The 25,531-nt window shown below is 40.1% G+C and overlaps 3 protein-coding genes across 11 annotated transcripts in view; 2 read left to right on the forward strand and 1 right to left on the reverse strand.

Moving 5' to 3' along the window:
• LOC134288082 (scavenger receptor class B member 1) overlaps positions 1-25,531 on the forward strand; it is a 682,758-nt gene that overhangs the window by 503,693 nt on the left and 153,534 nt on the right. The window lies entirely within an intron of this gene.
• LOC134288081 (uncharacterized) overlaps positions 1-25,531 on the reverse strand; it is a 401,563-nt gene that overhangs the window by 35,006 nt on the left and 341,026 nt on the right. The window lies entirely within an intron of this gene.
• Positions 1,583-20,499, forward strand: LOC134288085 (uncharacterized). The gene has a single exon (XM_062851807.1). The coding sequence runs from the start codon at positions 2,294-2,296 to the stop codon at positions 3,116-3,118; it is 825 nt and encodes a 274-aa protein (XP_062707791.1). The 5' UTR covers positions 1,583-2,293; the 3' UTR covers positions 3,119-20,499.

Consider the following 25,531-nt stretch of genomic DNA (forward strand, 5'->3'; position numbering starts at 1 on the left):
GCCTAATATACTCATTTGCTTAGGGTGTCCATTATGCCCCTAATCCCCCTAGGTTTCAAAATTCTGCGGTTTTAATACTTATGTGTCCAGCGTCACTTTGTCGGAAGAGGTAGTAAGTGTTTGGTTTGTTAATTGGTTGTGTTGAAGGGATTTTGTCTTTGTATGTGCAGAAATGTGTTAAGGACAGGTAGATTTTGTGTTGGATATTCAGGTTTTTCCCTAGCTGACCCACCTGGCATACGAGTAAGGCACTAGTAGGCGAAACCACCCTGGCTACCACCACCTACCAGCTTTAGAAACCCACCACCACAGGTCTTCGATCGGCCCATTCAGGTAGCCATTAAGAGGGCGAAATAGGGGCCATTACAACTAACCCGAATGAAAGGGTAATGACCGATGGCTCAGGTCAAGAACCTTGAAGGCCAATACTGAAATTCCACTCGCTCACTTGCCTAAAGACAGTCGCAGAGATTAGTTCGAAGAAAAGTTTAAAGCTGTGAGCAAATTTAGTAAGACAGAAGTTATAGTGGAAAGAGTGGAAAGAGAGGAGGAAGAAGTGAGCGGAAAGTGGACATCAGGTAACGGTCATGGACCACTATTTTTCTATTACCGTGGTTTGACCATTTCATTCACAACAGGACCCCGCCGTTTTGGTATAGAAACCACCACATTTCTATTACCGCCCCTACGCTGTCCTAGTGCCCCATTCCGGTTGAATTCCGGCATCGTTACCAGGCTGCGAGGAAAGCGTGGTCAGGTGGTTGGTGAGGAGCAGAGGGGCCCCGACGAATAGAAATGGTCAGATTAGCGCATAAGAAAGTGGGAAGAAGTGCAGGATAAGGAGTAGGCCAAACTTGTGTCAGAATAAAGGTTAAGAAAGATAGAATAAAATGGGGATTTTGACTAGTGAAGTGTTTGAGGTTTTCCTGGGTCTAGTGTGAAATTTCCCTGTCCCGCGATAAATTAACGGTAAGCGTGCCGAACCTGAGGCAGTTGAGTCGGGGAGTCTCTTGGACGCTGTAACCGTTTGGTTACAAGATTGTAGATTTTTGTTTTGATTTTTATGTTGTGTGTCGGACCCTTCACGTTTCTTGTGTAAGACAGTAGGAAAATACCACAGAAGTGAAAGGGTCACGTGCCGCTGTAACTGTTTTGTCGCTACCAATCATGACGATGGCTGAAGCAATGAGCAATGCAATAAACGATGAGAATGACGGAATGGGAAAAGTTAAAAATTGGAACAGCCATTGCCCTAATTAGGCTGAGAATTCTAGTATCAGGCGTCCGTGTGCTTAGACGTGCTTTAGTGCAGTGGATTACGTGGAATACCCCCCCCCCCCCCTTTACTAGCATTTGCTAGAGGAAACGTTGGGGAAGATACCGCTCAGGTAATTTGGATACCCTGCACTTAATTTGTAGATCGTTTTTAAAAATGTACCGGTCCATTAGGACCTCTTTTGCTGGACCTTAAATAGGTCTTCCGTCCAGCACACGGGTCGGCCCACGAAGCCATCAGGCTTCCGCGCCTAACTCGTCAAGGCGTTTTACCGTCCTTTTCCGGACGGGTCCCGTCGGCCGAGTACCGGCCCCGCTCGCCTTGCCATCCGGCCCGAATTCCGGCCGCACAGCTCGACAGGAGTCGCTGTGTCGACCATCGACACCCCTTCAAGCAGCAGCGGTATGTACCGGTACAAGCGTTAGAATAGGAAACACATTAACAAATTTACACTAAAATTATACACAGAACAACACGCACACGCCTTGATTACCCAGTAGCTAGCCGACCCTGGGATTGCCGGAATCTCTTGTGTCCTGAGTCGGCCCGGCACTGTTATGTTACCGATTAGTTTCACTTGGCGCCCAGCCAAAAGTCCGCGAAAGGTAATCAAGGGACCGAAGTAGCATACAAAAATCTAACGATTTTTGCCAACGGGAGGTGGCAGGGATACGTGCTTGCACGTATGTCTCGCCCCTTACGCACTATCTTAGGTGATTAAACTGCGATTAATCGAGGCTTTTGCCTTCAAAAGAGGTCCTGAATACAACTAGGACACATTTGCTTTTGATTGTCGTTTTTACCGTTTAAAAATTCGTCGATGTTGGCAAATGTTGTTTTTCGCGTTTCGATTTTATGTTGTATGTCCATTATCATAATTGAACTTTACTTTTTATGCACAATCACTAAGACAACAGAAGCGCACAATTTATTTTAATCCGTTTGTTTTGTTTCGTCACTATGTTTATCGATTTCGTTTTACCCTATTGACCACAACACTCATCCGTTTCTCATACAATGACATGCAAGCGGCGAGCAAAGGCTGAAACCAAATATCAATCAATTATTTGGCAGCCGACGACGTACGATGCGGACGAGTCGGACTTGGAGGACTCTTTCGAGATGCCTCGTCCACTGTGTTCGACGCATCCTAACTACCCGCTAGAGGAGTTAGAGCTGGACCTCGAAGAGACTTTGTCGACCATTCGGGAGCAAAGAATTTCGGGGGTAATGATGCCAGCAGACGTCATAAAAATTAAAAGAATAATATACCTTTTCATGCGTGACATGAACATCGTCACTTGCGATGTTAACTCTCGTTATTTGCCCCCCAGCGCGACTTGCGAATACAGGGCGCCGGAATCAGAACCAGAGGAAGAGATCGAGTTGATCATACCTAGTTCCGATTCCGAAGACTACGAAATGTCCTTCAGCGAGCCCGAATCTGATTCGGAAGACCTGCTTCAGGTAGAAATGGGAACGAAAAGGAGCCCAGTGTCACGCTACTCTTCCGGTTACTTTTCCCCCGAATTTGACACCAGTAAGTCGGTGCTTCAATCTTCTAAAATTCCCCGAGACTTACCTGGTGAAGCTTTCCATTCTTCAAATTCACAAACATCGAACCCTGAATCCCTCCGAAAGCAGACCCGGTCGTTCAAGATCCGGAAAAAGGCCAACCTAAACCTTCGAGCGGAACCCATGGCCAAAGAACTGTGCAGCGAAAACCTACTTCGATTATTGGTATCCAATCCTTCAACGAAAAATCCCCGTTCCGGACGCACACCTGGAACCCCCGAAAAAGTCTTTTCTTTCAACAGAAAGAAGAAGAAACTTCTAAATTAAATTCTCAACAAATCATTTTATTTTTCTTTTTCACTCATTTTCAATTTTCCGACAGTTTGCCGTTAACCCGGTGAGGTGCGGGAGCTTCGACATGTCCCCAGTCGCCGACGGTGAACACCGCTGGATGGAAGATGATCTGGAAAGAGAGAAATAAAAACTGTTTTAGCAATTAAATAACACCGAAGGACTATGGAATTTGTTAGTCGATTGTGTTAGTTGTTATGAGAATCGTTAGCTGTTAGTCCTAGATTAGTCAGACCGACGGATGAAAGACTCCGGGCGATCGTGAAAACTGGCTAACATGCAGAAAATTAGATCCAACTTACCTTAATTTGTTACGGGGATCCATACCAACCCTGGCAGGATCGGGGGAGAGTTGCGAGGGGTAAGCGAAATCGCCTTCGCCTTCCTCCACCTGTGGAGCGGTTGGGAGGGGACTCAATTGGCCAGAATCTAAAATCAATACCAACCAAATTAGATGGTTTGGTCATTTTATTGTGTACACTTTACTTACCTGATGTCGTCTTGCAGCGGCAAGATGGTCATCATGGTTGTCCCGGGACTTTTTGGGTGGCAATGGACCAATCTTTCCGAGCAAATTAGGACATTTAATAAATATGTAAGTAATGTGAAGTTCCTGTGTTTAGTTTTTGTATCGCGAAAAGCCCTTGATTACCCAGTAGCTAGCCGACCCTGGGATTGCCGGAATCTTTTGTGTCCTGAGTCGGCCCGGCACTGTTAAATTATCGATTAGTTTCAACGCTCCCGATTGGCTGACCCAATACTTACAAGTTACCCGTTTACTCTTTCAGAATAAAGATGAAGCCCTCGAAACGGCAATTTAAACCAGAATTTGCTCAAATTATTACACGTGTAATCAACACATTTCGTTGTTCTGGCAGCAAAAGTCAGAACATGCTGTGGGCTGTATCGCACACGCTTGGTGGCATACATGTTGAGTAGAATAGCCGAATTTACTAACTTGATTTATTTTGACTTAATTTCCGAATCAATACTTTTCAATCGAACATTTGATTTCACATTGCCGTAGACATCTCTATTGCTCGCTTTCCCTGTGTGTGGTACATCAGACTGGGACTGTTACATCTCCCCTCGCTACAACTGCGATGATTTCCTCTTCTAGCAGTTGTACCCATTTCTCTACCAGCGTCATTGTTTTCATCGGTGATGTCTCCGTCAGCATCGAGATCTGGCGAAGAGTTATTGTGCGTTCTATTGTCCTCGTCAATTGCCATATCATTTTCAGTTTTAGCCAACCATGCACAGCGTAACCGATAAAGCTACATACAATAATTTTTAATACGATCCTCTTCGAGTACGTACAAGTATACTTCTTCGATGGTTTGCATGATTCATTTTTTGTTGAATGCGAAATGGGAAATGATAGTCCGTCGTTGCGATGAAGTATGAGTCCGTTGGTGGATGTGCCACATGAATCATTTTTCGTAGGATTGCTAAGTTGAACTACTATTTTGCACCTGTCCGTCCGCTGTTGATAGGTTCCATGGTGAAATTGATCTTCGCAGACATACGATGCCGTCTTTCTCCAGGCATGTTTATGTTTATGTTTATTTATATGTTTCATCTGACAATATGTCTTAATGAAAAAGGAATAAAAATAATAAAAAAAAAACTCCTAACATTGACATTAACAGGAACAAAATCCTACCATAAGTAAGCACAATAACAATAATCAAATAATTAAAATACTAAGAATATCTTACAAACTATTATAATCAACGCTGACGTCTATTCTCCTCATGCAGCAGCCGTTCAATCCGATGTCGGAAGCTTAGAGTTGAGCAGTTGAAATCGAACACTACGTAGTACTCATTAAAGCGACATATACCGTACAGGGTCTTGTAGTGCATAATTCGTTGCACGAGCTGGGAGATACAGAATGTTCCTAGTACGAAGGGGTCTCTCTGGAGCATATAATTGTAGGTCGGCAAGAATTCCAGGAGAATCAATTTCACCAACCAGAACTTTAGCTACAAATACTGCTTGAGCGATCGACCTCCTGTGTTCCAGCGTGTCTATACCCAGCAGCTGACAACGGTGCTCATAAGGCGGGAGGTTGTTGGGATCGTTCCAAGGCATATGGCGCAGGGCATAATGTACAAATTTCTTCTGGATCGACTCCAATCGAGATATCCAAACTCTTTGGTACGGGCACCAGATGATCGATCCGAACTCTAACAGAGAGCGAACCAGAGAGCAGTACAGTGCTTTTAGGCAAAGTGGGTCACGAAATTCGTCGGCAATCTTGAATATGAAACCTAGTTGCCTGGTCGCTCGCGTAACTATGTCACAGTATTGGGGCCTAAAGGATAGAGCGGAGTCCAATAATATTCCAAGATCCCGAGTAACTTCCACGTGCTGAAGTGACACATTGTTGATCGTATAATCAAACAATATTGGTTTTTGCCTACGATGGAAACTGATGGAGTTACATTTGTGCACGCTGAGTGTGACGAAGTTTCTACTGCACCATTCACTGAAGTCATTAATAAATTCCTTCTCCAGGCATGATCAGAATATATCAATAAGCGATGACCTCGCCTGAGGCTGGAAATTTGTAGCCAAACGTAGACATCCATACGATGCCGTCTTTCTCCAGGCATAATCGGAATATATCAATAAGCGATGACCTCGCCTGAGGCTGGAAATGTACGTTTGGAAATCCTTCAAGAACTGTGGTGCTGAATAGTTATAAATATTTCCATCGAACATTGAGGAACGTATGACGGGTGGATATGGCCTTAAATGATTGTTATGACATTGTCGATTGTTACCCAATCAGTATGCGTTGGAGATGGCTGAAAGTTCCGCGCACTGTACTTGTTTCTGTTATGGTATCTGGCCGTTGACATCTTCATTGCTCGCTTTCCCTGTGTGAGGTACATCAGATCCCAGAGAGAAGTTATCACAATTATTTCTTGTTTGCTCGGATAGAATCTATGACAAAAGGTCGAAAGACATAAGGTCGAAGGACAAAAGGTCGAATGGACAAAAGGTCGAATGGACAAAAGGTCGAATGGACAAAAAGTCGAATGGACAAAAGGTCGAATGGACAAAAGGTCTAAAAGGGTAAAGAGGTTAAATAGACTAAAGACAAATTGGAAGACACTAGGGAAGACATGAAAAAGTGATCAGAATTCAACAACTTCAAAACAATCATTATTGGAAAATAGGAAAGTGTCTTCTAAAACTTGCAATAGCTTATATGCAGCAATTTTTACCGCATTGCAATTCAAAATTCGAAATGTGATTCATTAAGGTTAAATATGGAAAATAATACATATTCCATGCAGAGATGACATGTCATGCAGAAATTGTGCCCATTTACGCTCATCTTTCACTGAACTTCTCAGTTTCATTTACCTTACAAAAGAGAAAGAGAAAAAAAAAACGCACAATAAAATGCACATAATTTCTCTCACGCAAAGTTTTTATGCGGGTGATTAGAGTGCTGCGTGAGAGCAATGAGAGCCCGCAGATCATAATCCCAGTGCGCAATTTCTGCGCGCACACAGAAAAAACAGAACTCAGTGCACACGCAGTGCGTTTAAAGGGGTCAGTGTTGTTTGAGCATTTGCTGAACCGAAAGCATGCCAGTGAGTTCAAACCCCGCTAAGGGGTATCAAATCCTGTGATATCCGAGACAAGCAGATGTCTTAAGCTGGTCAAGGACTTACAGTTGATGAATATTTTGGTTCTAAACTCCACCAACAAGCGGTGCTAGGGAGTTAACAAATTTTGATTTTCATATGTATCAGGAAAATTTGCAAAAAAGATGCAACTAGCGCCACCTAGTTGCAGAAACTCGAACCAAACGGTAATTATTCTGAAAGCCCTTGATCTACCAAACAATATTGCCGAAGACACCATCTTTCTACAAAATGAGGATGCTGAGATATGAGTAATTTAAAATTTGTTCGCTCTCTAGCGCCGCCTAGCGGTAGAATTTTTAATCTTAAGTCTTATAATCGGTTAGTCCTTGACCAGCCAACCAACTCTCTAAGTAATCAGGATCATGAGATATATGAGATTGAAATTTCGCTAGTGTCACATCTACTTGTCTGTGATTTATGTGATATCTTAGACAAGCAGATGCAACACTGACAAAATTTCTAGACCATATATCTCAGGAACCTGATTACTTAGAGAGTAGGTTTCTTCGGCAAAGTTGTTCAGCTGGTCAAGGGCTTTCAGAATATGGGCCGTGTGATTCGTGATTTCACCGCTAGGCGGCGCTAAATAGCGTACATTTTACATTTCACATATCTCAGCATTCTGATTCTTTAGAAAGATGGTGTCTTTGGCAAAATTGTTTGGTAGATCAAGGGCTTTCAGAATAATTATCGTTTGGTTCGAGTTTCTGCAACTAGGTGGCGCTAGTTGCATCTTTTTTTGCAAATTTTCCTGATACATAAAGCCTGTATCCGCAATAATCGGGACACAGAAGTACGCCAGTAGCTCTGTAATGAATCGGTAAAATTGGCCAAATAATTGACTGAGAACTCTTTGGTGTATATTTATTATTTGTGCCAAATTTCATTAAAATCGATGCATTACTTTTAACTGTGGATGAAAAACAAATTGACGTGGTTTAAAGCATTTTGTACAATCATGACAAATTTTCATTCGCATAGTAGATGGTTCTTTTACGCTACAGTTCAAAGTTCTGTGATGATAATTATGAATTTTCGTTAGCAGTTATGATACTTATAGAGACACTTTCTTGCAAAATTTCATCAACTTTGACCAATTGGTTTGAAAGCTACTGGTGTTGATAGCCCAAGTAACAATTCCATTGCTGGTTGGTTTTGTTTGATTTTTATTAGGGTTTTATCACAGCAATAATTAAAACTCACAGTTTTATGACTGTTTTTATGAAAACCATTGATGAAATGTTTTATTGTATACTTGAAGATATGCATAAAGACAGATTTTAAGAGTAAACAAAGCCCTCCGATATGTAAACCTTCTGGCAATCATTATTACCACAATAAAACTGTTAAAACTCTCAACAGATGGCGATCCGTTCGATTAAGAACGACATCTGTTGGTGGAAAAGCCGAAACAACGACACTGCTAGGTTTATTGCGGTCATCATAAAAGTAAACTTGCTTTCGTGTTATTTTCGCTGATTATGGTCGTCGCCATATTGAAGAATTAGCTAACGTGAATGGAAAATAGTTATTTTTGCTCAAATTAGCAATGAATTGATAGTTTGCCATAATTTCCATAACGTGCTCACATAAATAAACTATCTCTGCTGAGTTTTCTTGTGATTCGCGATAGTTTTACTAAATTAACCAATTGATTTATTTCATTCCAAGATGATATTTTTTTCTATTTTCGAAGCGCATTAATTTTATGGTTCTGCAACCCCAATATTCACGGTAAAATTGAATGCGCATAAGCCTACCAACACAATAACTACTAAAATATTGCTATAAAATGATCGCTTTCTATTTACGAATGATGCATCCTCCTGAACTTTACGTGCCATCGAAGAAGCTTTTCTACATCTTGAGTTGTCATAGTTTTGTTGATAAAAAAACAACAACAGTCGAGAATGGGAAACTTCTCAACTAGGTTTTTAAACGGGTTTACTGCTTCTTCTAATGCGGTTTGCAAAACCTCTCCGAGAGTGGTCCACTTAGCCGGAAGATTCTCTTAAAGAGGTTAACAAGAGGTTTTGATGTATAAATCAGTTTTATTGCAAGTTTTAAAAATTTGGTCATGAAGATCTCTTGTAGAGCCGAACAAAACTTAAAATGTTACTTGGGAGGGGTGAGTGTTAGTGAAAATTTTTCGTGTTTTTCATGTGCGATTTTTGCCTATTCATAACTTTTGAATTTCTCTGCCAATTTTCATGAAAATTTCACAGAATCTAGTTTATTATGTGTATATTATGCCTGCAAAATTTGATGATTATTGGTATAGTACTTTCAATAGTACAATCGAAACAATAAAGGGTGCTGACTAATTGCTGTCTGAGGGGCTAAAATCACGTTCAGTCCCAAAATATGTTTCGACTATAAAATTGTTGATAGTGCATCGATTTTATTGAAATTTTACCCATGCAACAAATGTAGATTGAGAGGTTTGTGTTCAAAATTTCAGCCATTTCCTTTGCCAAATTCAAAAGTTACAGCGCTGACAAGCAAAACTTGGGGCTGTACAAAATTCAATGGCGCACATTTTACTCTTTCGTTGCTACAACAAAAAGTACTGCATCGATTCACATGAAATTTTGTAGGTGAAATGAACACATCTTAAGATGTTATTAGACAAAATTTCAGCAATTTTAATGTATCTATTGCAGAGTTACAGATGAGTTTCTGTGTCCCGAATATTGCGGATACAGGCTTTATGAAAATCAAAATTTGTTAGCTCCCTAGCACCGCTTGTTGGTGGAGTTTAGAACCAAAATATTCATCAACTGTAAGTCCTTGACCAGCTTAAGACATCTGCTTGTCTCGGATATCACAGGATTTGATACCCCTTAGCGGGGTTTGGACTCACTGGCATGCTTTCGGTTCAGCAAATGCTCAAACAACACTGACCCCTTTAAACGCACTGCGTGTGCACTGAGTTCTGTTTTTTCTGCGTGCGCGCAGAAATTGCGCACTGGGATTATGATTTGCGGGCTCTCATTGCTCTCACGCAGCACTCTAATCACCCGCATAAAAACTTTGCGTGAGAGAAATTATGTGCATTTTATTGTGCGTTTTTTTCTCTTTCTCTTTTGTAAGGTAAATGAAACTGAGAAGTTCAGTGAAAGATGAGCCTAAATGGGCACAATTTCTGCATGACATGCCATCCCGGCATGGAATATGTATTATTTTCCATATTTAACCTTAATGAATCACATTTCGAATTTTGAATTGCAATGCGGTAAAAATTGCTGCATATAAGCTATTGCAAGTTTTAGAAGACACTTTCCTATTTTCCAATAATGATTGTTTTGAAGTTGTTGAATTCTGATCACTTTTTCATGTCTTCCCTAGTGTCTTTAGTCTATTTAACCTCTTTACCCTTTTAGACCTTTTGTCCATTCGACCTTTTGTCCATTCGACTTTTTGTCCATTCGACCTTTTGTCCATTCGACCTTTTGTCCATTCGACCTTTTGTCCTTCGACCTTATGTCTTTCGGCCTTTTGTCATAGATTCTATCCGAGCAAACAAGAAATAATTGTGATAACTTCTCTCTGGGATCTGATGTACCTCACACAGGGAAAGCGAGCAATGAAGATGTCAACGGCCAGATACCATAACAGAAACAAGTACAGTGCGCGGAACTTTCAGCCATCTCCAACGCATACTGATTGGGTAACAATCGACGATGTCATAACAATCATTTAAGGCCATATCCACCCGTCATACGTTCCTCAATGTTCGATGGAAATATTTATAACTATTCAGCACCACAGTTCTTGAAGGATTTCCAAACGTACATTTCCAGCCTCAGGCGAGGTCATCGCTTATTGATATATTCCGATTATGCCTGGAGAAAGACGGCATCGTGCTCAACTCTAAGCTTCCGACATCGGATTGAACGGCTGCTGCATGAGGAGAATAGACGTCAGCGTTGATTATGATAGTTTGTAAGATATTCTTAGTATTTTAATTATTTGATTATTGTTATTGTGCTTACTTATGGTAGGATTTTGTTCCTGTTAATGTCAATGTTAGGAGTTTTTTTTATTATTTTTATTCCTTTTTCATTAAGACATATTGTCAGATGAAACATATAAATAAACATAAACATAAACATAAACATGCCTGGAGAAAGACGGCATCGTATGTCTGCGAAGATCAATTTCACCATGGAACCTATCAACAGCGAACGGACAGGTGCAAAATAGTAGTTCAACTTAGCAATCCTACGAAAAATGATTCATGTGGCACAACCACCAACGGACTCATACTTCATCGCAACGACGGACTATCATTTCCCATTTCGCATTCAACAAAAAATGAATCATGCAAACCATCGAAGAAGTATACTTGTACGTACTCGAAGAGGATCGTATTAAAAATTATTGTATGTAGCTTTATCGGTTACGCTGTGCATGGTTGGCTAAAACTGAAAATGATATGGCAATTGACGAGGACAATAGAACGCACAATAACTCTTCGTCAGATCTCGATGCTGACGGAGACATCACCGATAAAAAAAAAGGACGCTGGTAGAGAAATGGGTACAACTGCTAGAAGAGGAAATCATCGCAGTTGTAGCGAGGGGAGATGTAACAGTCACAGTCTGATGTACCACACACAGGGAAAGCGAGCAATTGAGATGTCTACGGCAATGTGAAATCAAATGTTCGATTGAAAAGTATTGATTCGGAAATTAAGTCAAAATAAATCAAGTTAGTAAATTCGGCTATTCTACTCAACATGTATGCCACCAAGCGTGTGCGATACAGCCCACAGCATGTTCTGACTTTTGCTGCCAGAACAACGAAATGTGTTGATTACACGTGTAATAATTTGAGCAAATTCTGGTTTAAATTGCCGTTTCGAGGGCTTCATCTTTATTCTGAAAGAGTAAACGGGTAACTTGTAAGTATTGGGTCAGCCAATCGGGAGCATCCAAGAGACTCCCCGACTCAACTGCCTCAGGTTTGGCACGCTTACCGTTAATTTATCGCGGGACAGGGAAATTCCACACTAGACCCAGGAAAACCTCAAACACTTCACTAGTCAAAACTCCCACTTTATTCTATATTTCTTAACCTTTATTCTGACACAAGTTTGGCCTACTCCTTATCCTGCACTTCTTCCCACTTTCTTATGCGCTAATCTGACCATTTCTATTCATCGGGGTCCCTCCCCAAGTAACAATTCCATTGCTGGTTGGTTTTGTTTGATTTTTATTAGGGTTTTATCACAGCAATAATTAAAACTCACAGTTTTATGACTGCTTTTATGAAAACCATTGATGAAATGTTTTATAGTATACTTGAAGATATGCATAAAGACAGATTTTAAGAGTAAACAAAACCCTCCGATATGTAAACCTTCTGGAAATCATTATTACCACAATAAAACTGTTAAAACTCTCAACAGATGGCGATCCGTTCGATTAAGAACGACACCTGTTGGTGGAAAAGCCGAAACAACGACACTTGCGGTTATCATAAAAGTATACTTGCTTTCGTGTTATTTTCGCTGATTATGGTCGTCGCCATATTGAAGAATTAGCTAACGTGAATGGAAAATATTTATTTTTGCTCAAATTATCAATGAATTGATAGTTTGCCATAATTTCCATAACGTGCTCACATAAATAAGCTATCTCTGCTGAGTTTTCTTGTGATTCGCGATAGTTTTACTAAATTAACCAATTGATTTATTTCATTCCAAGATGATAATTTTTACTATTTTCGAAGCGCATTAATTTTATGGTTCTGCAACCCCAAAAATTCACGGTAAAATTGAATGCGCATAAGCCTACCAACACAATAACTACTAAAATATTGCTTTAAAATGATCGCTTTCTACTTACGAATGATGCATCCTCCTGAACTTTACGTGCCATCGAAGAAGCTTTTCTGCATCTTGAGCTGTCATAGTTTTGTTGATAAAAAAACAACAACAATCGAGAATGGGAAACTTCTCAACTAGGTTTTAAAACGGGTTTATTGCTACTTCTAATGCGGTTTGCAAAACCTCTCCGAGAGTGGTCCACTTAGCCGGAAGATTCTCTTAAAGAGGTTATCAAGAGGTTTTGATGTATAAATCAGTTTTATTGCAAGTTTTAAAAATTTGGTCATGAAGATCTCTTGTAGAGCCAAACAAAACTTAAAATGTTACTTGGGTCTGCTCCTCACCAACCACCTGACCACGCTTTCCTCGCAGCCTGGTAACGATGCCGGAATTCCACCGGAATGGGGCACTAGGACAGCGTAGGGGCGGTAATAGAAATGTGGTGGTTTCTATACCAAAACGGCGGGGTCCTGTTGTGAATGAAATGGTCAAACCACGGTAATAGAAAAATAGTGGTCCATGACCGTTACCTGATGTCCACTTTCCGCTCACTTCTTCCTCCTCTCTTTCCACTCTTTCCACTATAACTTCTGTCTTACTAAATTTGCTCACAGCTTTAAACTTTTCTTCGAACTAATCTCTGCGACTGTCTTTAGGCAAGTGAGCGAGTGGAATTTCAGTATTGGTCTTCAAGGTTCTTGACCTGAGCCATCGGTCATTACCCTTTCATTCGGGTTTGTTGTAATGGCCCCTATTTCGCCCTCTTAATGGCCACCTGAATGGGCCGATCGAAGACCTGTGGTGGTGGGTTTCTAAAGCTGGTAGGTGGTGGTAGCCAGGGTGGTTTCGCCTACTAGTGCCTTACTCGTATGTCGGGTGGGTCAGCTAGGGAAAAACCTGAATATCCAACACAAAATCTACCTGTCCTTAACACATTTCTGCACATACAAAGACAAAATCCCTTCAACACAACCAATTAACAAACCAAACACTTACAACCTCTTCCGACAAAGTGACGCTGGCCACATAAGTATTAAAACCGCCTAATTTTGAAACCTAGGGGGATTAGGGACATATTGGACACCCTAAGCAAATGAGTATATTAGGCCTGTATAACAGACAAAAATTTAACATATTATCAGTTCGCTTACAACTTTAACTTGTTTCCTACGTATTTCAATAATTTGCAGCAGGGAGCATTTCATTATTGTGAATAAATAGTGAATTGGAAACCGTGTGTTTTTTGGGGTTGGCAGGAAAGGTACGGGGCGAAATGGACACCCATCGGGGCATAATGGACACCCCTACATATTTTATGCTGTATCTTTGATAATATCGACCAGTTAAGTAATCCCAAGTAACAATTCCATCGCAGATTGGTTTTGTTTGATTTTTATTAAGGTTTTATTACAGCAATAATTAAAACTCACAGTTTTATGACTGCTTTTATGAAAACCATTGATAAAATGATTTATAGTATACTTGAAGATATTCATAAAGACATATTTTAAGAGTAAACAAAACTTTCCGATATGTAAACCTTCTGGCAATCATTATTACCACAATAAAACTGTTAAAACTCTCAACAGATGGCGATCCGTTCGATTAGTAACGACATCTGTTGGTGGAAAAGCAGAAACTACGACACTGCTAGGTTTATTGCGGTCATCATAAAAGTAAACTTGCTTTCGTTTTATTTTCGCTGATTATGGTCGTCGCCATATTGAATAATTAGCTTACGTGAATGGAAAATAGTTAATTTTGCTTAAATAAGCAATAAATTGATAGTTTGTCACCATTTTCATAACATGCTCACATAAATAAACTCTCTCTGCTGAGTTTTCTTGTGATTCGAGATAGTTTTACTAAATTCAAAAATTGATTTATTTCATTCCAAGATAATAATATTCACTATTTTCGAAGCGCATTAATTTTATGATTCTGCACCCCCAATATTCACGGTTAATTCGAATGCGCATAAGCCTACCAGCACAATAACTACTGAAATATTACTTTGAAATGATCGCTTTCTACTTACGAACGATGTATTCTCCTGAACTTTACGTGCTATCGCAGAAGCTTCTCTGCATCTTGAGCTGTCATAGTTTTTGTTGAAAAAAAAAACAACAACAAACGAGAATGGAACATTTTTCAGCTAGGTTTCAAAACGAGTTTATTGCTACTCTTAATGTGGTTTGCAAAACCTCTCCGAGAGTGGTCCACTTAGCTGGAAGATGCTCTTAAAGAGGTTATCAAGAGGTTTTGATGTATAAATCAGTTTTATTGCAAGTTTTATAAAATTGGTTATGAAGATCTCTTATAGATCCGAACAAAACCTCCCAGTAAACCACACATCGTAATGGGAAATACTTTCAAAATCGTATATCTCGCGGTCAGAAATCGAAATCGTAAAAGCCGTTGAATCTTGTGATAAAAATGTCAAGCCCATTTGTATATAAATCGCTGCTGCGATTTGTTTTGTAGTAAGTTTGTTGTGTGTAGAGCAAGTCATAAATAGCGTTAATTGAAGTCGTCTCTGTTTGCCTACGCTTACAAGTCATATATAATGTTAGGTTTGGTATAAGGTTTGGTTGGGAATCGTAATGACTTGATGAACTTCGACACCGCGACGAGGTGATTGGGTGGTGTTGGATGTAAAATTAAAAAAGCATCCCACTTGCCTTGCTCATCACCGCCTGGCCGCTGATTTTGTTTTGGGGCATTCTGTCAACCAATAATTATATTCGGGCAATCTTTGGGAGTGTTCATAGTTACCGAATGAAGACATTTGTCTACCAAATATTCCTACATGAGCAGTATTTGTTTTTTCCCCGCGACGACGACGCGAACGACGACAACGACGACGACGACGACAACGACGTCGTCGAAACGTACACTCGATGCGGGACTAATGTTGTAAACAAAACATGTCGTAATGAATGCAAATCCAACTCGCTACGAGTTGTATATAAATTGACAACTCATCATTAGGTATGCTATATATCAGTACAGCATTGTAATAAATGGAATCGCAATGACTTAGGAAAAAAATGCAGCCCAATCCTCTTATCAGCATTCATGTTAGGAAGACTGGCAAAGGCATGTTTCATGGGTGGTTTAGAAAGCTTAAGTTTATATTGGCCAAAATTTGCGCTCTTCTCAAGGCAGATCAGTTAGTACAATGGTATGGGCTTAGACTCACAATCTCCAGGTGCCGTGTTCTAGGCTAGGTGTCAACTTTTTTTTATAGCTAATTTCGGACATCGTATTACATATCACCCGAAGTCGTATTTTATTCATTCGATCGATTATTTGGGGCATCGTAATGATGATCATATGAAATCGCCAAATGTCGTCAGAAGTATGTATATGGCCTCCACTTTGGTACGTATATAGCAGTTTTGTGCAGTTTATACGATTAAAAAGGTTCTTATATAGTAGTGTATAACACAAATTATACATACCAAAATGTTTACTGGGCTGAAATGTTCCTTGGGTTCTTTGCATTTTCAGTTATATTTCTTTGATTACTTGATGGCGGGAACGCATCGGTGAAGAACTGCCGAGTGCATCGTGTCTGACTGGTGTCGCTGAGAATGCCTTTGCCCACTTAGCTTCACAATATCGTCAAGTTCGGTAGCCACACTGGCAGCAACATGAACGAGGAAATCAGAGCTTTTAATGATCTTTCCAGGAGTTACTCTAATGTATTTTCGTAATTCGATCGCGAACATGCACGACGGCATAGAGAACTTTCGACGATAATTGGTTCGAATCAAGGTTCGAAAAGTTCTTAAAAGCGATTCTAATAATTTTCTGAAAGGGGGTACGGTGAATTTATCGAGAAAGTTGATACAGCCGAGAATTTGAAACCAGCTACATCAACAGCACTTAGTGAAAATTGAACCACGTCCTGTCACAGAAAACCAAGCAACATTTTAAGTTTTGTTCGGCTCTATAAGAGATCTTCATGACCAAATTTTTAAAACTTGCAATAAAACTGATTTATACATCAAAACCTCTTGATAACCTCTTTAAGAGAATCTTCCGGCTAAGTGGACCACTCTCGGAGAGGTTTTGCAAACCGCATTAGAAGTAGCAATAAACCCGTTTTAAAACCTAGTTGAGAAGTTTCCCATACTCGATTGTTGTTGTTTTTTTATCAACAAAACTATGACAGCTCAAGATGCAGAAAAGCTTCTTCGATGGCACGTAAAGTTCAGGAGGATGCATTATTCGTAAGTAGAAAGCGATCATTTTAAAGCATTTTAGTAGTTATTATGTTGGTAGGCTTATGCGCATTCAATTTTACCGTAAATATTGGGGTTGCAGAACCATTAAATTTATGCGCTTCGAAAATAGTAAAAATTATCATCTTGGAATGAAATAAATCAATTGGTTAATTTTGTAAAACTATCGCGAATCACAAGAAAACTCAGCAGAGATAGTTTATTCATGTGAGCACGTTATGAAAATTATGGCAAACTATCAATTCATTGCTAATTTTAGCAAAAATAACTATTTTCCATTCACGTTAGCTAATGCTTCAATATGGCGACGACCATAATCAGCGAAAATAACACGAAAGCAAGTTTACTTTTATGATGACCGCAATAAACCTAGCAGTGTCGTTGTTTCGGCTTTTCCACCAACAGATGTCGTTCTTAATCGAACGGATCGCCATCTGTTGAGAGTTTTAACAGTTTTAAGGCTCCCCCAAACCAAAGCGACTTTTCCGGCAACACGATTTTTTATCGCCGCGATTTTTCTCAACGATTACAGCGATAAATGCGTCGCATCAACCATCTACACCAACGCGAAAACTAGTCACAAACAAAACTTAGTCGCCCCGCGACAGCGACAAAAACTGTGCATGCAGCGACCAGCGCCGCGACACACCGGCGACAAGTACAAAAATCGCTGCACTGTCGCTTGTCGCCTGCGACGACTTCGTCGCAGTGTGGAAGGTCCCCTTCAAATCTGTGCGCAGCGATTTCGCGACAAAAACATAGCGACAAAAAGTCGTGTCGCTGGAAAAGAGTCGCGTCGGTTTGGGGGAGCCTTTATTGTGGTAATAATGATTGCCAGAAGGTTTACATATCCCAAGTAACATTTTAGGTTTTGTTCGGATCTATAAGAGATCTTCATAACCAATTTTTTAAAACTTGCAATAAAACTGATTTATACATCAAAACCTCTTGATAACCTCTTTAAGAGCATCTTCCGGCTAAGTGGACCACTCTCGGAGAGGTTTTGCAAACCACCCAGGTAAACTGACACGATTCATCAAGGCATGGATCGAGTGATGTGCGTAGTTCGAGTATCACGGAGTCGTTTCGAATCTCGCAGAGAATTACGTCAAGGTGATGGTCTTTCGTGCGGGGAGCGGGGATAAGCACGAGTGGGACGATTTTCACGAAGTCCGTTCAGCTGCTTGATTTCGCCGACAATGTTGATAGGGTATTCACGGTGTGCCAAAAACCGTTATTAACAAATAAAAATGTCCACCCAAGTGGCACCCGGCATTCGAAAGCTATAATAGTCTAGTATCTCCTCTGAAATTTTGAAAATATGTATTTCATCGAGGGAAATCAAAGTTTTTGTGATTTTAAGATTTTGAGCCATTTCTATAGGATTTTTTATAAGAGTAAATATGCACGCATGGTGTGCCTGATACCACTATTAACAAATAAAAATGTACTCCAAACTCACACCCGGCGTTCGAAAGATACATATACTATTCCTCCGAAAATTTGAAAATGTTTTATCTAGGAAAGCCAAAGTTTTTACTGTTTGAAGATTTTGCTCTATTTTCATAGAATAAGCTCATATATGGCAATATTGTCATAGAATGTTTCATTGGTTCTTCAAATCATAAACAAATATTAATAAGTTTCACAAGCACCATTCCAAAGATACAACATTGAAACAACTACTCTGAAAGTTTAACAAAATTTCATTGAAACGATCGCATATTACAGTGGTTTGAAAACATAAGATACGATAAAGTATATTGAAAATGTAGTAACTTCATAGAATCATATTTCAATTTCTCATGTTAATCATTCCTCGCAATGAATATATATTTTGTAACTCATCTAAAACTTTGATTATATATCACATTTTTGGCGATACTATTACGAAACTCAGTAGGCGTTTTTAATGTGTTTACAGATAAAGCGATAGTATGCATATCTCCAATGAAATTGAAATCAAAGCTTAAAATTGTTGTTACTGATGATCCGTAGCGACCAGCGCCGCGACACACCGGCGACAAGTACAAAAATCGCTGCACTGTCGCTTGTCGCCTGCGACGACTTCGTCGCAGTGTGGAAGGTCCCCTTCAAATCAGTGCGCAGCGATTTCGCGACAAAAACATAGCGACAAAAAGTCGTGTCGCTGGAAAAGAGTCGCGTCGGTTTGGGGGAGCCTTTATTGTGGTAATAATGATTGCCAGAAGGTTTACATATCCCAAGTAACATTTTAGGTTTTGTTCGGATCTATAAGAGATCTTCATAACCAATTTTTTAAAACTTGCAATAAAACTGATTTATACATCAAAACCTCTTGATAACCTCTTTAAGAGCGTCTTCCGGCTAAGTGGACCACTCTCGGAGAGGTTTTGCAAACCACCCAGGTAAACTGACACGATTCATCAAGGCATGGATCGAGTGATGTGCGTAGTTCGAGTATCACGGAGTCGTTTCGAATCTCGCAGAGAATTACGTCAAGGTGATGGTCTTTCGTGCGGGGAGCGGGGATAAGCACGAGTGGGACGATTTTCACGAAGTCCGTTCAGCTGCTTGATTTCGCCGACAATGTTGATAGGGTATTCACGGTGTGCCAAAAACCGTTATTAACAAATAAAAATGTCCACCCAAGTGGCACCCGGCATTCGAAAGCTATAATAGTCTAGTATCTCCTCTGAAATTTTGAAAATATGTATTTCATCGAGGGAAATCAAAGTTTTTGTGATTTTAAGATTTTGAGCCATTTCTATAGGATTTTCTTATAAGAGTAAATATGCACGCATGGTGTGCCTGATACCACTATTAACAAATAAAAATGTACTCCAAACTCACACCCGGCGTTCGAAAGATACATATACTATTCCTCCGAAAATTTGAAAATGTTTTATCTAGGAAAGCCAAAGTTTTTACTGTTTGAAGATTTTGCTCTATTTTCATAGAATAAGCTCATATATGGCAATATTGTCATAGAATGTTTCATTGGTTCTTCAAATCATAAACAAATATTAATAAGTTTCACAAGCACCATTCCAAAGATACAACATTGAAACAACTACTCTGAAAGTTTAACAAAATTTCATTGAAACGATCGCATATTACAGTGGTTTGAAAACATAAGATACGATAAAGTATATTGAAAATGTAGTAACTTCATAGAATCATATTTCAATTTCTCATGTTAATCATTCCTCGCAATGAATATATATTTTGTAACTCATCTAAAACTTTGATTATATATCACATTTTTGGCGATACTATTACGAAACTCAGTAGGCGTTTTTAATGTGTTTACAGATAAAGCGATAGTATGCATATCTCCAATGAAATTGAAATCAAAGCTTAAAATTGTTGTTACTGATGATCATTCAAATGTAAAATTTCTAAATTCACGGAAGACACGTTAGTAACATGACGTATAAAAGCTGGGTAGTAAAAAGATTAGCATTTAGGTTTACTTTAAAAGCTTCAATATCTTAAACATTATACCAACGATTTACAAAACTTCTTAGGAATACCAAAACATTGGGCTGTTAAGGACAAGGTATTTGGAGTACATAGCTCAAAACTTCTAGAGCACCGTTTTTTAGAACCGTTGAACGGATTGGGATTAAAATGCATCACGCTGTTGACAACCACTGAACAATTTGCGTGATGCATTTTCATCCAAATCCGTTCAATGGTTCTAAAAAACGGTGCTCTAGAAATTTTGAGCTATGTACTCCAAATACCTTGTCCTTAATGCAGTTTAACAGCTAATATATGTAACGTGCTAAAAAATAAAAAAAAACCGTTGCCAAACACTTAGAAAGTTTATGTAACGCTCATGGCGTGCCACATTTTTATTTGTATTCGAGTAGCAGGTAGATGAAATCGGCACCAACATTTCAAAAGGGCGTAACTGCTTTAGCAACCAATGCCAATGTGGGCTGTTCGGGCTCGTTTGGAAGTTAACCATCAATGTTAGCTTCTTTTCCCGATCAGCCTGGATAGCTGTGTAGTGTCGGTAGCGGTTGTCTCAATTGGCTAAGAATAACACTACGGACCGCCTGATCCAGTGGTAAGAGTCCACTAAACAGGTGACCCCTAATTCATGGTGTTATGCGGCTTTATGCTTACCGTGCCAAAGAATGAATGGTTAGGGGGGTCATATAAAAACCTAACCACAAACGGAGCCTGTAGAGAATTAGGGCGTCCTCCACAGTATTACGCCCTTACTGCACTAACCGGAGCAATAGTGCAGTTGACCTTGCGTTTCTCCGAGATAATCAGTTGTCTTTCTTAAGTCTCAAATTTGAGGCTAAATAAGGGCGGGATTATTCAAATGTTGTAAATTAGCTTACATTACCACCTATATGGTTTCGCTTAATGCGTTTTCGCCATTGGCGTTTTTCAATTGACACCGATTTGGTGTGTCGTTGATGTTTCCTTTTTGTGCTGTGATTGTGAAGAGTGTAATCCTGTTTAGTTTGGGTAGTGGCTACGGCTAGGAAACCTCAGTTCAATTTTCAGCATAAAAAGCGTGCGTAGCTCAAGTGGCTCTACTTCAAAAAGTTCACCAATACGAAGGTAACTTCTATATAGGTTACCTTATGAACCCAGTTTGCTTTTTTTTTCATTATAAATGAAGTGTCGTGCCTCGAGCATGCTATCCCAGCTAACATGAAGTCTTATATGATGATGAATAGGATGCTATAGTGGAGGCCATATGCGTACCTTCTTCCATTTAACCGCGTGTAAAGTGTACGTATATCGCCTCCACTTTTGCATCCTATCCAACATCATATGTGATCGTGTGTTGACTGGGATATTCTAGAATAACGTAAACAGTATGTTTCAACATTTGCTTATTGATGCCTTCAAGCAAGCTCTTGTATTCAGCATCTTTTCGCTGGTATTTGGCAGTATTGCTACGATGATTACATCATCTGAAGTAGCTCAATCATTAATTTGAGATGCTTCAGTTGGATGGATTACTTAGGTAGTGCAGTTCATGGATAACTTAACATAGAATTTCACCTAAGCCAACTCTGCATGAGCAGAATTTGTCATGAGTTGGCTGATTGGCATGTGTCAGATGAGGAGTCTCCATGTGACCTTCTTTGCACTTTTGAGTGTTCCTTCGCAAAATTTGCGTATTCAGGCGACCCTGCTCAACAAACTAGGGAACCTGTACTAATTGGTTGCGACCACATTTTATGGATAACTCGCTTCCATTGCTACTCTAAGAGAGTTTCACTGTGGTTTTGTACCTACAATGTCCTCCATTATGGTATACCATAACTATTGCTTTGAAAGAAGCTTGTCCTCTGCGGTCTGTGCGGACCGCAAAAGGTATTCCTGAATGGAACTCTGATCTGTTCAAGTTCAAAATATCTTCGGATAACCCATTCTTTTGTATAGTTACGAAGCTTCCGCTTGAGAATTATAGCTAGATAATCGACTTAGTGGGCCCTTAAAGCTCTGCTTACATCAAATCTCCAGGTGCAAATGGGGGTTTGTTCTATTTTTCTCCAAAAGGATTTGAGTATTTCAAACATGTTTCGAACTCTTGTAGTTTGCTATTGGGTATTCTCAAGGCGTGAAATTACTCCATTGTTTTATCCCGAAAGGGTGCGTGCGTTGTATAAAGAAGGAATGAGTTCCAGATTCATCTGGTTACCTCGTTCTTTCTGTAATGCTTGAAACGCATTGTCGATTATCACATCTGTGATGTTCGTCTGGCTGACATTCCTTTTCATGTGAACTCACATGCCTCCCAATTTGGGATGTCCACAGTGACTCTTTTACACAAAGTTGTATACGTTTTCAAGGAAGTACTCACTCAAACGTAGTTTTTGCTTGGGTGATTTCTTGAATATTGAGGATGCTTTCGATGACGTGCCTTTCAATGTCATATTGAAAGTTGCATGACGTCACAAGCTACCTCCAATGAGCTATAGGCTCTCTTTACGCTTATGCGTTTTACAATGTCCTTTTCAGGGCACTGATTAAACCCGCTGTGGTATGGGCTATGAGCTTTCGTTGCGCTTATGCGTTTATTCTCTCTTCAAGGGCATCCCTTCCTATTTCATCACCTTTCCCTTTCCTAATCCCATTCCATCCCCTGTCCAATTCCCTCAGGTAAATGATGAAATAGGCTTATATGTATGGCGATGGCACAAATGTCCCAAATGGAGGATAACGTGCCTCTGGAGCCGGCCTTCTGATACCTGAGATAGATGAAATCGGCACCAACATTTCAAAAGGGCGTAACTGCTTTTGCAACCAATGCCTTCTCACAGAGCTGTGGGTCGTATTTCATTCAACTCACGCAATTCACATCCATTAATCGAAAGAGGAGGATTTTATCTTGTAACCGTCGGTTCCAAATTTTACTTGTCGGCTCCACCGCAAGACCAAAATATCCATTTCCCGAACCTAACACGCCCTTATCCCAAACTAGTCACTAAAATAAATGGAGTGAGCGGCACTCATGCAGTGACTTGATGCATGAGAAAGTGCCACTCCACTCTCACGGCGATCTGTCATGCTCGAGTGTCAGTTCATATTCGAGCAGTTTGAACCGATTCGTTCCTCAGGCTCCAACTCACAGGTGTCGCCCAAATAACAGAGTACAGGCAGATTCCGATTTTAAAAATACGGAAAGCATAGATTTGCATTAGTATGCATATCTTTGATTTCCTATAAATAGGCTAGCATTCCATAATGCAGCTCTCTTTTTTGGTGATTTCTGAAAGAAATAGTAGTGCGCGCGTGTGTAGTGTTTTCGTCCGATGTCGAGGTTAGATTTGATAAACCTCATGTGGTGTAAATGTTTTAATTTAGTGTTTTTTCTCTTGTTTTAATAGGATAAAATAAGAATGTTAGTTCGACCTACTAGCTACGTTAATGTTAGTATGGTTAAAAAGTGTTAGTCGTGGTAAAAATCATGCAGAAAGTATGTAAATTGTTAGAATGTGTTAGAAACTTATCCTATAACTAATTGTTAAATTGTTAGATCCCATGTTAGATCCTGTGAAATTCTAAAAGAAAAACTACCAGACAACAACAAACACGTTAAAACAACAAGAAAAAGGTAACCTATATTGTATAATTGTGAAAAGTGTCAGGTCGTAAGGAATGTGACGTCACAGGGGTCTAATTTGTGGTTAGGTTCAAGGATTGGGCCTTTTTATTTGCTTTGAGCTTTTTCCCAGCAGACGGTACCGCCTCGATGGCCAGAGCGACGATGACGGCCAAACCACCCAGAATCGCCTTCGAACCGTTAGAAGCGCGAAACACCAGCGCACTCTCCGCCAGAACCCCCCCCCCCCTTTTTGGGAGTAGGAGATATACGAAACCATGCTTGTTACGTCACTGGCTACCATCGTCGACCGCCGTATGCTGTGGGTTCAACAGAAGCCGCCATCTTGGTTCCCAGTGACCGGGTTTGCCACGATTTTTCGGCGTTCGCTGCCGAAAATCATGTTCCGGCTACCTCATCAACTCCGGTGGCCGCCATCTTACCACCTCCGTGGTCCGTGGGCTCCAAACGGCACTCGAAGAGCTCCAGATGTTCCCGAACTACCGGCTGGCGATAACAAAACCGCAAGTACAAACCCCCTAAAAGTGACGTCATTTCAATAAAATGTAAAATTGTAAATAGGAGCCACAGTGGTAGCTTATTTCGAGAGCATAGCCCTGGGTTAAGATTTTTCCACCACTTTTTGCTATTTTTCGCTTTGTCGGGCTCGAAAGGAGCCACCAAGCCTCGTATTTCGGGAATTCACCAATTTTGTATCAGATTTTATGCTTTTTGTATTTCCTGAATGTAAGTCGTATATTTGTGAAACACTGGTGAGTAAGTGTAGTCTATTGTACCGGTCCTGCTGTTATGTTCGTCCTCCTTGAAAGATGTGAGAGCCAAGTCATGCTCAACGACCCTGAAGATCCACAATCCCTGAGCTTCCGAGTAACAATCTTTCTATTTGTGTTAGTGGATTGCTCGAGAGGGATGGGATACGCTCCACAGCTTTGTGAGAAGGCATTGGTTGTAAATGCAGTTACGCCCTTTTGAAATGTTGGTGCCGAAATATTAATTAGATTCTCAAACTACGGTAATTGACATTCCTCTCAATGAAATGTTGCCAAATGTGAAGCGGACCTGGTGTGATGGTTAGGACACTTGACTATCACGCCGAGGACCTGGGATTGAATCTCACTCTCGACAAACTCACAAAATGTGAGTTTTTCCTTCGGAAGGGAAGCAAAATGTGGGTCCCTAGATGAACTAGCCTAGGGCTGAAAATCTCGATAATACAGATAAAAAAATGTTGCCAAGTTTTCAGAAAAGTTGCTTGAATATTTATTGTACTTTTGGAATTTGTAAAACTCACGACACCGTTCAACACTAGTTCGCGTTATGAGATGAGAAAAAAAATAGTAGGGGTTTGGGACCCTAGAAACTCTAATGCGTATATCAATTGAACACCCCAAGTTCTCCATTCAAACTTCAGTCTTGAACTGTGAAGTCCCGTTCCAATATTTTTCGAAAATTCTTTCACTATGACACTTCTAGGGTTCCAAAACCCTGTTCTTTTGTTTCTCATCTCATAATAGGAAGTTTTTTTTTTAAATTTTGTTTAGTGATGTTATT

The sequence above is a fragment of the Aedes albopictus genome, chromosome 2, assembly GCF_035046485.1.
Source record: "Aedes albopictus strain Foshan chromosome 2, AalbF5, whole genome shotgun sequence".
Lineage (NCBI taxonomy): Eukaryota > Metazoa > Arthropoda > Insecta > Diptera > Culicidae > Aedes > Aedes albopictus.

Coding starts and splice junctions, on each gene's coding strand:
- LOC134288085 (XM_062851807.1), top strand. CDS start 2,294: ATGACATGCAAGCGGCGAGCAAAGGCTGAAACCAAATATCAATCAATT.